This window comes from Vidua chalybeata, chromosome 9 (assembly GCF_026979565.1).
Source record: "Vidua chalybeata isolate OUT-0048 chromosome 9, bVidCha1 merged haplotype, whole genome shotgun sequence".
Taxonomy (NCBI): domain Eukaryota; kingdom Metazoa; phylum Chordata; class Aves; order Passeriformes; family Viduidae; genus Vidua; species Vidua chalybeata.
In genome coordinates, this window is record NC_071538.1 from 23,831,295 (window position 1) to 23,846,001 (window position 14,707).

General features: G+C 36.8%; 1 protein-coding gene across 1 annotated transcript in view; it reads left to right on the forward strand.

Moving 5' to 3' along the window:
* The first annotated feature begins 265 nt into the window (after positions 1 to 265).
* LOC128792120 (uncharacterized oxidoreductase YtbE-like) overlaps positions 266 to 14,707 on the forward strand; it is a 32,961-nt gene continuing 18,519 nt past the window's right edge. Inside the window, exons 1-2 of the mRNA XM_053950268.1 lie at positions 266 to 1,447; positions 6,750 to 6,851. Of these exons, the coding sequence (XP_053806243.1) occupies positions 6,830 to 6,851 (22 nt within the window). The 5' untranslated portion in view covers positions 266 to 1,447; positions 6,750 to 6,829. The remainder of the gene's footprint in view (positions 1,448 to 6,749; positions 6,852 to 14,707) is intronic.

The window sequence follows — 14,707 nt, forward strand, 5'->3', positions numbered from 1 at the left end:
ACCAGGGTGGCTATTCCCATGGCGCAGTGGTCCATGCCCTGCAGAAATGTGGCATTCGGCATATTGACACAGCAAAGAGATATGGCTGTGAATCCCTCCTCCAAAGGGCCATCAGAGAGAGTGGTGTGAAGCGAGAGCACCTCTGGATAACTACCAAACTGTGGCACAGTGATTATGGCTATGAAAACACAAAAAAGGCCTGCTTGGAGTCATGTGAAAGACTTGGTGTTGAATATCTTGGTATGAATCTTCTCATATAGCTCATTTGTTGTGCTTTCCATGGGAGTATTTGCAAAGATTAATGAATTCTGAAAAAAAAATTTGTGGTACAGATGGGTCACAGAAATCAAATTCTGCCTTTATTTACGCATTTGCAGGTTTCCTGTTCTGTTTATTCTCTAGGAAGTTCACATGTGTACAATTAGGAGTACAGAGCTTTTTCTTGTTGCAAATGTTTTGTAAAGGTATTTTTTATTGTTAAATTACTTGAGGAAAAACTACATCAGCTTTTTATATTTTGATAAAATCACCCAAAACCTACGAAACAAGGATTCATAAACTTTACAATAATATATTGGCAACAGGGTGACAGAGATGCCTGGTTTCTTCTGTGATCTGTTTTCTTTTTCTCAAGGAAAAAACTTACTTTCTAAACTTACCTTTCTAAAACTTACTTTGTAGGCCTTTTAACTTTTTAAAATTCTGAATACTGCCTTTGGTTTAGTCTGTTTGATGGAATATTTTTTGGAGAAAATGTTAGAAGTATCTACAAGAATTTAGAAAACTAAAATTAAAGCTTAACTAACACAGCATTTGTAAATTTACCCTGATCATAAACTATTTGTTGTCAAAGATGTGATATTGTTACTCCCTTACTAGGCAGGCAGAGTTGCAGTAATGATGCCAATTACAACAGGTCATAGGAGTGGAGGTACCTGTAAATAAACATGATATTTGCATATTTTAGCAATAAACAGACTTCAATGAGGAAGTGAATTTTGCTGAATTAATAATGTATAATATTAATGGCAGCTGTGTGTTGTACTCACTGCCTTTTTTTGCATGAGTATTTTACAAGGTGAACAGGGAAAAACCTATATCTGTTAAAGACTGAGATACATGCACATCTTTGGCTCCATTCATTCTGGAAATGTATCCCTTAACTTCCTCCACAGGTACAGAATAATACAAAATGAATGAAAATTCCTTTTTGTTTGTCCTGTGCAAATGCAGTCACTGCAATGAGACTTTAGTAAACAAAGTTTCGAGCCCTGATTTTCTCCTTTAAACTGAGAAATAACATTATTCCTCCTCTCTGTTTTCTGCTTGTTATATTTTGTTTGCTTTCTTTTTTCTTCTGCTTGCTCTGGCACTGGTGCTGAATGTTGATGAGAGGAAAACTTGACTCACTTCCAAGAAGTCATTTGCAGTGATTCCTTCTAGTACTGTAAGTTGTTCTTTTTTCTCAGGTAGTAGATTGGAGTAGATGCTCACACAAATACTGAGTTTCTGCTAAGCAGAAATCTCTAAAAGAAGAAAAAGAATATCTGAGAGGAAGAAATGTTCTAATGCTGTCACTATGTGACTGAATCCTTGGAACAGCATAAACAGAACTTGTTTGTCAGATGTGTTCAAAGCTGAAACTTCTTGTGCACATATTACTAAGATCAATTTAGGAATGTTACAGCTGCCTGCATAATTAGTCTCCATACTAGATTTTTCCTCATTTTTTATATTTTTGTTTTGGTTCTTTAATACCTTCAGCTATCTTCCCTCCTTCTTCACCTTTCTTCCACTGATGTGGAGATGTCTCAAAAATTCATAAACTGTTCCTGAGCCACTTAGTCTGCTATGGTGACCTAAATCAGTGGTGAACAGAATAAATCAGAATTCCCTGATTTCATTCTGGTATTAACCAAGTATGTGGGGGTTCACACGTTCTATAAAGATACATAGTTTATAAAGAAAACTGAAAGATCCTAAATAATATATCTGTGAAGTTAGATCTTTATGTTGGAGGCAAAGTTAGTAATTCAGAAGTGTGCAAAAAGAAAAAGCTAGAGGAGCCCTGGCAGCTGCATGTGCAGCTAAGGTCTTTGCTCATGTTCATTTTCTGGAGGGTCCTTAGGAGTTACCCAGTCCATCCATAAAGACTGAATTAGAAACCTGAGGAATAATCTAACAGGAATTAATAAATCTTTGCATTATCAGTAAATGGAATGTGAGCTGTTGAAAGCAGTCATAGCTTTTTAAGGGAAAATGTAAAATATTCCATGTAAAATACTTGTTATGAAGCGTTTTCAATGAACACTTTTCAGACAAGTGGTACTAGGAGAGCAGAGTTCCAGGCTTTTTTTTTTAACTGGTAGATTATATATCCATGACATGGTGGAAATTTGTATTATTTGTGGGCAGTGGTTGTAACAGATACTCTGCTCCTTGCATTTTCTAAATGTGATCCTCAACTAGCAGTAACAGTAAACCAACATGGAATGGCAGCAGATTGTACAGGTTTGGCAGCAGCAGAATACATTCCTTGGGATTTAGATCCAACCTCTAAAGTAACTTCTTGAATGCTGATTTGTGGGTTACTGAATTCATAAACAATTTTATTTTCCTTTTGACTGTTCTGAGTTTGTCCCATTCAGGCAAATCTGGCCTGTCACAAATCCCCAGCTGGAGCTGGACAAATGCTCTATCAGCAGCTTCACTGTAATAGATGAACCACATGAAATTAGTGTATTATCATAATTCAGACTCTGTATTGCTTCAAAACACTTTGTAGATTGTTTCACATTGATCCTTGTTCAATAGAAGGAAACACAAAACAAAAAGGATTGAGTGAGAAAGAAAAATACATCATATCAATATTAAGTGGCTGTTGAGAAAAGCAAGGAAATAGGATTCCCAGCATTAAGACAGCTGGGAAACATTGCAGAATATACTTCTGCTTTTAGGCTTGAAAGAAGGCTGGGCTTGTTTATCATACTACTAGGTTTGTTTTAGACAAATTTAATTTTTTAAAAAATATTGTATTAGGGATTTCGCATAGAATTGCAAACTTTTATTTCCAGAAAAACATCATGTTGGCTTTTAAATGTGTACAATGGCCCTGTATTTTTCAGTTAAGAGGAAGTGTGTTGATTGTAGGTGCTGCAACCACTAAGAAGCAATAAGCCATTATATTTTAAATGTCTGTGTGAATGCAACTCAAGTATTAGTTTTAGTTCTCCTGCACTGCTGTGCATTGACATTTAATGACCTTCAGGCCTCCGCTCACTGCTGCACCATTACAGCCTGACTGTGTGCAAAGGATGTTTTAAAAAGCTGTTAAATATGAAACCAGACTGTGAATGTTTGGAGGTTTTTTTCCTTCTTTCTCAAGTGCATCCTGATACTGTGAATCAAGATGGATTTTTTGATTTAAGATTATTTTTTAAAAATACATTGTTGGAAGGCATCTCAAGATATTGATTAATCTTTCCCATGCTACAAGGCACAACCTCATTCTCATTAAAAATGTAGTCTGTTTTTAAAAACCTCCAGTGATAAAATTATATATTTCTTGATTACTAGAACTTTAAGCTATTTCAGTCAATGATTTAAAGGTAATTTCTTGCCTCCAAAAGGAATTTAAGAGTGTTTGTTTCTCACAGTACCCCAGGAGGGAAAATATTTTAAGCAAAAGAAAATGTGTGTGTGGGTGTAGGGTGTGAATGTGTGTACAAGTAAAGATGAAATCTCAGACCATGGTTTGTGAGGTGCTTGTTGTTTCTATTGGCCTGCAGGTATGATGGAAAGTTTTCTAACAGCTGCAGTAGAAGTAAGGTCCTGGCTGTGCTGGGTGCTTCACACATGACTGGCAGAAGGACTGTTCTACTCTTTGTCTATGAGATAAGGCACCTTTGCCCCACATCGTTCATGAACACTTCTTGCAGTCAGGAAGACTGTACTTGGTGATCCAGGAGATGCTTTCTAGCCCTAAATGCCAATATTTTGGAATGTGAAGTCATTTTTATTTCAATGAAAGAGCCTAAATTAAAAGAAACATAATGGGATGATATAGTGATGGTGTACCTGGTAACAAAACCTTTCTAAAATAAAGGGCAACAACTAATCTTGTTTGCATCAGAGACCTCAGACATTAATACAGAGAAAGGGGATGTGTTGCATTTTTTTGGATGTCCAAGGCCAGAGATCTTTTGGTTATCAGATCTCTTAAAAGTCTTTCTTTGGAGACTGTTTCAGTTTCCTGAGCAGAGTACAATGCATCTGTGTCTGTGGAAATCCATGATGTAACTATTTCTGTGAGCATTTCCAAACTGTGGTGTCTAACTGAACAGTCGGGCTTTTGGAGAAGTAACTGGTGGTGAAATTCTGCTGAAGTTTGATTATTTTTGCTAAATGACTTTTTTTTGCATAGTTAAGCAGCTCTTATTAGTCTGGTTTGGAGAACATAGCAAGCAGCAATTAAAAATGTATAATTCTTCCATTTTTCTGGCAGGTAGGCATCAGATCCCAGTAACATACACCTGGTGTAAGTTTTTCTGCTTTATACAAGCAGAAAAGTTTAAGTACAAACATGTCAGTCTCTATGCAGTCAGTAGCCCCAGTAGCATATATAATTTTGGATCAAAATTAATACTTGATATTAGCAATTCCCAATGCTAATCCTTTGGGTTTATGTCTAATATAAATCAGTGGAAATTTTATTGGCAACAGAATGTGAGTAGTCCTGAGTTTTGAACATAACCTCACCAAATGCTTTAATCAATATCCCAATACTAGTTTTCTGTTAAAAGTCACAGAGTTGATATTTATTGCAATACCATGTATTGGTATTTACTTTTAATAAGTCCAACTTCATTTCTCAGAGAAATTAGTAAAGAAGTAATTATTGATAGATTGATGATCAAGAAGACTGCATGTGGAATTGGAAGTGGATTTTATGGATAAAAGGGCAAAGAGCAAGTAACTTTCTCATTAAATGTGATAGAAGACTCTGCAGATGTTTATATATGAGTGATTATTGGTTTGTCTGAGCTATTGTATTTTAAAAGTCTAAGAGTTTAAAATTTTATTTAAGTGGATTATTGATATCAGGAAGTGCAAATGTAGCTTGTGGATTTTTTGACACATCCAAAAGAATGTTTTCCTTGCTACATCTCTGATGGATTTTACTGTACATAATTCTGTGGTGTTCTAATTAGATTTTTAAGGTAAGTAAAGCACTTGTTGTAATGATGTACCCAAATTGGAGCCAGTATATTATAACGAATTTCATTGTACATTTTCATCTTAAATCAAGGTTGAATTTGTATTTTTAGAGGGAGAAAACTAATATACCACCCCACTGATACAGTAATTGTTAGTGCAGTCTTTAAATTGTGAATAAAATTATTTTTCTTCCTTTTTCCCCTTTTTGTTTCATGATTCCCAAAGCAGAGAGTCTGTATTTTCACAAAGAAGTGCTGTAAATGAATGGATTGATGTATCCAAAGAACAAAACACTCTTCTCATTGAAAACACATCAGTTTTTTTTTTTTATTTCTTAACTCTATTTGAACTGCCAGAAAATGAATATTATAAAGGACAAAGAAAATGGTACACATCTCAGTCATCTGTTTTTTTTTCCTGTTTTTCATCAGACTAATATATGCAGCAAAAGCCAAAACCTGTTTGACTGGGATACCTGCAGTTACCTGTTTAATCTGCAGTTAGAATTTGAATAGAAATGTAATTGTTTTCCAAGTATCTCTACATTTCTCCTTCAGAATGTCTACCAGTGTCTACAAACTTGTAAAGGAGTTACAGATCTGTCATTTTTTTTAAATTTAAGTCTGATATGGAACTGAGTCCAGTACATGTACATTTCTCAGTGTAAGTTGGAAGTGCTTCCTTTTTCAATCAAAGCACGGTCTTCTCCTGCAGGAAGACAGCATCCAAAGAGCCTCCTCACGAGGGGCAGTGGAGGGACAGCACTGGTCCCTTCTCTGGTGACCAGTGACCCAAGGGATGGCATGGAGCAGTGTCTGGGAAGATTTAGATTGGATGTTTGGAAAAGGTTCTATGATAATTTCATCAGCAGTAAATCTTAATTGTGTTTGAAATTGTGTTAACATTAAAAAAAATGTAATAAAGCATAATTTTGTTCCCTTAAAATATTATTTTTTTAAAATTTCTTTTAAAAAATCACTAAGACTCACATGAAACTTAGGCAAAAAACTTAGACAAAAAAATCTGCATAAAGAATGTGCTACAGTTTCCAACAGAAATTCAGAAGTGGAAGTATTCTTTAGAAAGGAAAAAGACAGACCCACTGCTGAGGTTGTATAAAATGTCTGCAGAACTGTTAAATATATTTCTCTTCTGTGAAATGGAAGACTTTCAGCACTTAATAAGTAGTAGTCCACTCATAATTCCAGTGACCAAAATCCTTTTGATTTAAATAGGGCTTGTTATGTGTGGAAAGTTTATTAAGTGCATATGTGACCATGAAATTCTGATTACAGTGACCTAAGCATTGGGAACACGTGCAAGTTCTGCTATCCTTTGCTGTTAATGTGATGTTATAGAATTAATTTATCACAGCTAACTGGATACATCCCGTAATGATCACTGAGTAGTGACTGGAACTATTATGATGATAATGTGTTAGGGGCCACTGGAGGGAAAACGCTGTCTCATGTGGTTTGATTATTTATTTTCTGGACACTTTAACAAGCAGTCTGGTTGTGTTTCTTTTTTAGATCTTTATTTGATTCACTGGCCTGATGCACAAGTTCCAGGTAAAAGCAATCGAGAGGTCCGAGCTGAAACCTGGAGAGCGATGGAAGAGCTCTATGAGAAAGGTGATCTAATAACAAAGCCTATTTAGAAAAAGGAATTATAATGTGCTTTGGGATTAGGAAACTCATAGTGAGAGATGTTCAAAAACTTAATTTGAACTACACGCTCATATTTCAGTGGAATGTGGATGTGTAAGTTTTGAAAATACCTTTGAAATTTGTAGCATTAGCAATTTGGTCCTGCTTGTAAATAATATGTTGTCAGATTCTGTCCATGAGATTAATAATGGTGTGCATCCTTTTTTGAGGAAATCTACTGATTCATTGAAATCTCTATGCCACCACAGAACACCACTGAACTCTACAGAATGTCTTTGTAGTAACCTCCTTTTTAAGTATAAATCATGCCAAGTTTTGTCTCCTTTAGTTTTTTTTTTAATAACTGTATGATGCCATTTTCCAATTTATCATCTGTTGTGGTATTTTATAACTGCATTTTTATTTTGAAATTTAACAAAATAAAATGTCTAGATGAGGAAGAAATACTCAACTGCAGATTCCTTGGTACTAACTTTTGTGAAGAATTTTCAAACAAACCTACTCTCGCAGGTTGGGATAATTCACTTTGATTTTCAGTGCACAGCAAAGTTCAGTTTATGATCATAGCTATAGGAAAAGTAGCCTGTAGATTTAAGAGGAGGATTTTGCTCCTGAAGTATGCAGAATTATTAGAAATTATGTGAGAGAAGATCCTGTCATGCATTTCTTGGGCCATGTGGACCACCCTGTTTACAGCTTCAGAGAAGTTCCACAAGAGGGGAGAAGACTTCTTGGATAAAGTAATCTATCACTGACCCAGAGCTACTGAAATAGTGACTGTAGCAGAGGAGTTGTACAAAGGCAGTTACAGGCTGTGTGTCACTACCAGCTTTTCCAGAGCCTCTTGCACTTCAAACCTTCCTTTAATTTGCTGTGCCTCTGCAAACACAGAAGTAAATTATCTTTGATATATCTTCTGTTCTTTTTATATTGAGCATAAGGGAAGTTGCTAGAAGTGTTTTCTGCCATGTAAGACATTACAATATTCAATTTTTAAAGAAATGCTCCACTGCCCTAGTATTTAAAAGCATGAATAACACTTACATCCAAAGATGGATTATTCCACAATGCATTTCATCTTTTCCACTGTGAAGCATTTTCTGATGAGTTTTTAAGTTACTGCATGCCATTTGTGCCTAGATATGCCATCCTAATTTGCTGCAAACAGGTTGTATTTTCCATATTCTATTATTATTCCTGTCCTATGGGATTTATTCTGCTTTTGCATGCATCTTTGTGATCTTTTCTGTCTTACAGGATCTTTCTTTGTCTGTATCTTCCTAATTGAAAAGACTATGAGCAATTCAGTTGTCTTTTTAATAAAAGTCACTGGAAATACTATTGCTGTTCTCACAAATAGAGGGGAAAATTGCTTTTGGTCTTTGTCCCTATGCATGATACCTCTTTAAAGACATCTCATGCTAGGCTTTTTTTTTCCAGTGGTTGCATTTCTTCAATGATTTTTTTCAATTTCCATTTTGCTACTTTCAGTCTTTTGCTGAATTTAAACATTCTGTATACTCATGAATCATTTAGCTGAGGATAAATTTTCCAGCTCTGGTTGTCGAAATTACCTCAGATCATTTACAGGGGAAGGAAAATGTAATGGTCTGGTTGAGTCAAGTGCCTTAGAACCTTAACTTCCACTTTGCTTTAGGGGATACAGACTCTGGATGTCCTGACCATAACTATGTGTTCCTGAAATGACACGCAGATGTTAACCACTCTGGAGTTGGAAATGCAATGATTCCTGAGCAAAAAGTTAAATAATTTGTTTGCATGGTTAACCACTAGATTTTCCACTGAAGATTAAACACTTGCTGCATATCTTTGTGACTTGCTATGTGTTATGTGAGCAACATGGTTTGAATTGAATGTAGGACTTGGTCAAAATCCTTACTGGAGGAAAAGAATAAAATCTTCATTGATTAGGGGAAGAAATTAGAAGTTCTATGAACAAGGGAGTTCTTTGTCTTCTCTGAACTTGACGTTAGTTCAGGTAGTCCTTGGTTTGTGTTTGGAATTCTGGGGGACGGGGTTGGTGGTTTTTTTTTTGTTTGTTTGTTTTGGTTTTGGGGGGGGGGTTGTTTGTTTGTTTTTTTGGAAATGTTTATTCTGGAAAAAATTATAAACTAAATATTTCACATTCAAAGATTGATATTTTAAACAAATAATTTGCTTCTGCAGTCAATTCACAAAGGTAATATTGAAATTATTAACTTGGTAGTGGGTTTAGTAGCTAGCTGTGTCCATCCTGAAGAGCATCTGAAAGTGGAAAGGCAATATCCACTGTCCTCTGTAGAAAGCAAATTGGTGTTGTGGAACTGTCTACAAGAGTCATCCAAGATGGTTAAAAGTTGTCAGTATTGACCTAAGTCTCTGATCTGGCTGAAGTTACCAAGAATTTCTTTAATCACTTCTTTGTATTCACAGATAGTTTGAATGCAGGTATTTATAAATCTCATTCTTCAATTTAAATCCAGGTTAGTATTTACTCTGCAAAATTCCACCTACCTGGGAAAGGAAACATTATTTTAAAGTAATGTAAATTATGAATTATTTATTATTATTATCAATTACACTAGAAGGAGAGTAAATAAACTATTAGTACTGCAGACTGTAAAAGTCTGTAATGGAGATTAAAAAAAAAATATTATATTAACTTTTAGATAGGTTACATTGGTCAAAAGTTGACATGTGCGAAATACCAACTCCATCTATATTCATAGCTCTGAGAGAATTTTTTAAAAGTTATGTCTACAAAGATTCATTCAGGTTCATCTGAGAGCCCACACAGAGCTGCTGGGACACAGGGCTGCTGTAACACAACTTGCAGGGCTCTGGCCTGGCCTCAAGTGTCTTCCCACCCAGCTACCTGAGGAGAGACAGAGCTTCTGGGTCTGTGCCCAGTCTACGTCAGTGTGCACAAATTTATAAGATCATGTCCCCAGATAATATAAATTTTGTGCAACAAATTTCAAAAAATCTGAATATTTTTCAGCATTATTAAAGTAAATATTTTAGGAAGCAGAACTGATGTTCATAAATTCCCAAGTAACTCTGGCTTAGAGGATTTATTGTTGCAGGTTTATGGCTATTTGAAGGCTGCAGGTGCCAATGAACTCGGTGTGGAATTGGTAGATGTGCTTTCACTGAGATGTGTGAGCATCCTTATATTTACTGTTTCTTAATCCCTAGCTGCTTAGTAATGCTTCTTGTATGTACTGCTAATGCAGGTTTGGAGTTGAGCTGTAACATCAGAATATTATCATAAATAGAAAGTAGTAGTTTCAAGTGATGAGAGAGATCCTTTGCTATCACTGAATAATCCCCTTTCTGGATTATCACTGTTTTTGTATTTCATCAAAAGGGATTTGAGGTTAGCATTTTGTGAAAGATTCTTTTGTCCTGATATGATATGAACTGGAATTATGAAGATTAAAAATGAGAATCTGAGTAGTTTGTTGGGGATCTGGTTACCCTCTCCAGTTGATTGCTCACCATACGGAAGTTTTGGGCTGCACTGCTTGGATCCAACATGCTTTGAGAATTGAAGGGAATGTGGTTACGGCCCCAAGGCTGGAGTCTCAGGAACACTTGAAAGAAGGTTTCATGTTTTAGCACTCTTCCCTGTGCTTGAATCCACTGTTCAACTGCCTCAGGCAACTGAGCAGCTATCTCAAGATCACACTTCAGGTTAAAAACAATTTCCCAGAATCCTGAGGGGTACCATGACAGATATGAGAGCATGCCCAAAAATACTCCTAGGGATTCTAAAGCCATTGTTGTCTTACTGTAACAGTATGACATACTACTTTAATTATCTTTGTTAAAATAACACACCCTGGAAGTTATACCTTCTTCAGGTGTTTTAATCCCTCTGAATTGCATCAGGAACATGGTCCTGTGTCTTTCTGGTTTGCCCTTGAGCTAGAGAGTCTTTGGCTAAATATACTCATCTTTTCTCCTGGTTAAATCCTTCAGTAGTTTTTTAGAGTCCATTAAATATTCTACTAGCATCTTTCCCTCTTTAACCTGAAATTTGTATATTTATACCCCCTATATTATCTTTGCTACAAAGGCAAGATTATACTTTTAGTTAGTTTTTGTACTATTCCTATTATATAGACAGAGCCAAGTCATTGCATTTGCTGGTTTTCATTAATATCTTTCCAGGGAAAAATGTGATAGAGTTCTGGTCAGCAAAGGTAGATAGACATTTATGGTGGTATCCAAAACTATAGCAGTTGTATCATTCCATACCATGAACCGAACAGACAAATTTTATGTACATTTCCCCAAATCATACCAAAAGTATTAGAATGTTTCCTTCTCATAGTGATGAATTACAGCACTGCTTTATTCATGAGACCTTCATGTGCTGATTTAAGAAAGAATTATGTTCAGAGATTTCTGTTTTGTCTTACAGTCTGTGTCTTCTGTGTCTTCACACCTGGGATTTGCATGCATTTAGGCCTGACCTTGCTTCCAGAGGGAATTTTGCCAACTCTTACAGTAGCTCTGTAGCTTGGGGATCAGAATTCTGCACCTGGTCTTGGTATTCAGCCCCAATGATCAGAAGATTTTTTAATGAACAACCTTGTGTGGAGCTTCTACTGATAAGCCACTGCAACTTCTTAATGTTGAGAGTTAAGAATAAATGAATGGCAAAGGAGAATTATTTTCTTTACTGGTTTTAGATTTTTTTAGGACCTGAAAGTATAAAATAAAGGATTTGGAATGGAATTTAGGATAATATTTACCTACACTAAAAACTGCCATTAAAAAATCCTGTGTGACTTCTGATAGACCAAATTGATAGCTCTCTATTCATGGCAGAAAAGATCTTGTTGCTAAACTGACTTCTACTAGCTCAGGAAAACATAGTAGTTTATTTGAAAGCTGTTAAATTCTTTTATTACTATTATTGCCATCTTCTCTGCCTTGTTAATCTGCTGCAGTTTGATTGGAGCTGTTTCACAGGAGCCAGATGACTCAGGTCACAGTCAGAGAAGACTCTATCTGTGCTGCAGTGCTGAGAGGCAGAGAATTCTAGACCTGTGTCTTTGTTCAATAGCCTGCATTTGTGTTTCCCTTTAAATAGTTAAGGGATAAACACTGCTGAGGGAAAAGGGAGTAAAAAAATTCTAAAACTTGGCCAGTGAGACATTTGTGCATAATAACTGGTTATTTCTGTTGTAACAGCTGAAATTAACTAGAATACTTGTAATATCAAGGCTATGGTTTAAATTTTTGTGGTCTCAAAATTGTCCTTTTGTGGAATTATCTTCTCCAGTACCTCAGAACAGAAGCCAGGCTGCCTACAGAATCCATTCCAAGATACATACATTGAGTCATATATTCCCTTGACAGCTGCAACATTCCTGTATAGGCATTTGTCGGCTGGCAGATGAAAGCAGGATGGAAAACTGACATGGGGAATAGTCACTGCATGTGCTCACTGGTAATTGGGCAGTTCCTAGCAAAGTGACCCTTTCCATAAGCAGTGTCTCTGATGACCTTGATTTTGGCATTGTGGCTAGCCCATCATCTCAGCAAGCTTTTCATACACATATGTGCATCATTACTCGTCCCTCTGTCTAAAAATGCTGGGAAGAACGAGGGCTTCCAGCCAGGGCTTTTGCCTGAAGTTGGCAAGAGTAGTACTGTGGTGGTTGTTGTGGGTTCAGATCCCACTAGAACTCACTGCCATTTTACTCAAATGGTTTGCTTATCTTTTTAATGTTTAGCAGTGCAGCTTATGCTGACATGAAACATTCTTACTTGGATCAGAAATTCCTTGATGTGTCTTGATGTATGTTTTTGTTATGATTATGTGTGTGATTTGAGGAGAGTCTCATAAAGTAACAGAAATTGTTTAGCCCAGTAATTAAAGCCATGTAACTTGTTCTTGGAAAAAAAGTTGTTTTTTTTTTTTTTTTTTTTTTAATTCCAAGTGAGAGAAGATACCTAGTCAACCTTAATATTCTTAAGGTGCTGTGTGCAGACCAGTTCAGTCATCATATTTTCTTCCTCCATTTTCTCTCTTTTCTTCAAAGTAGGAGGGAAAAAGGTTCAGTGAGCCAAATGAAATTTTTGTGCAGATGGCCAGATTTCTAACACATCTTTTGCTAGGTGACATATTCTGCATTAAGTCTATGTGATGAACACCTGACAATTCAAACTGTTGTGTTACAGCTTCAGAAAACATTTGCCTCAAGTGTGTTTATGTTGGTAGAAGCCATATGTGAATGTGTGTTCATAAGTTGCACTGACGTTTTAATAGGCAAAAGCAAGTATCTTCTTTGGCCAGAAACAGTTCTTTTTCACGTTGATAATATTCTGTCTGCAGAGATGCAGATGTCTTGTGGGTTATTGTTATGAGAAGCACAGTTGAGAGATGTGCTTTCATGGGGAGGTTGTTGCAGGTCGGGGAGGATTTTGGTTTTGCACCACACCCTCTTCATCAGATAAGATAGCAATAAAGACGCGGAAAAACAATGTTGCACATGCTTATGTTAAAGATCATAAAGAAACTGTCATAATTTTAGTATCTTATTTAAAAATAAGAAATTACCATTGAAAAAGTTCTTTTGGTGCAGATGGAAAACTGAGAATGAATCTAAACTTGCATTAAGATCTGTGCTCATGTTTTGCTTATTTTTCTTTCTTAATGTCAAGGACTTAATGGGTAATCCAGTTCAGGAAACCACACCATCATAGTTAGAGGGGGAACAAACTATTTAGACTCTTACCTATGTGCTGTCTGTAATACCTCCAAAGTGCTACTTTCAGGGGTACATATTCTATTATCCTCTAGACATATAGCTGAGTTGTTGATAATTTTGATCACATTTTCACATCACAGTGTGTGGTGGCATTATTGAATAAGGTATGGAGGGATTGATTTTCTTCCATGTAGTGGATTGGGGTGGTGGTTTGCTATTTTATAATTGTTCTTTTGTTAAGCAGTTTATAATGGTTTGGTCCATGTCCCCTGTTTTGTCCCCCTAATGGTTTAGCCCTGAGTTGTTCACTTCAATATTTTCCCGCCGAGTGCCTGTCAATCCCCATGTCAGGCTCCCCGGTGCCTCCCTTGCCTCCTTATAAGTCCTTGTCAAGCCCCATTGCACTGCCTCCTACCTCTGTCTGTCAAGTTGAACACACCTCTTTTGTTCCAGAATGTTCCCTGTCTGTAGCCACTTCCTTAGTGTATCATTGGACTCTTAAACCCTGAGTTGCTTTCACTGGACAACCCCAGCTGTGCTCTCCTCCCCTAATACTTCCACATTGGACAAGGGTTGTTTCCACCCCTCATACCCTCCTATCTTTAAAAGATGCTGCAAACCCTCAGAAGTTGCCTACTTGTTCCTGACTCCTCTTTGGTAATAAACTGCTTTGGAACTCATACAAGTGGCCCCTCTTCATTTCTTCGTCTTGGTTCTTTGTATTGCTCAGTAGTGGTGCCTCCCACGCCACGGCTTGCTGCAGGGGGCTGCAACTCCCTGTAAGCACCGCCACCCTTCAAGAGGTCTTGGAAGAGATCTGGGGGCAGCCCCTCTCGTAGTGCCCTCTGGCCACCAGGAACTGTGCTTAGTTGGGAAACCTCCACCCTGTGGCTGCAGCCTGAGCGCTACAGATTGGGTTTTTTTAATCTGGTCTGGTCTGTAATGTCAACTGTAAGGATAAAAATATGTCAATGTAACTAACGTTGCATTGAAGTAGTTACAATGAGCAGCCAGGGTCAGAGACAATGTGCGTTAAGCCAGTACTATGCTGCATCATGCTGTTTAGTTAGCCATTTAACACTTGTGGAAACT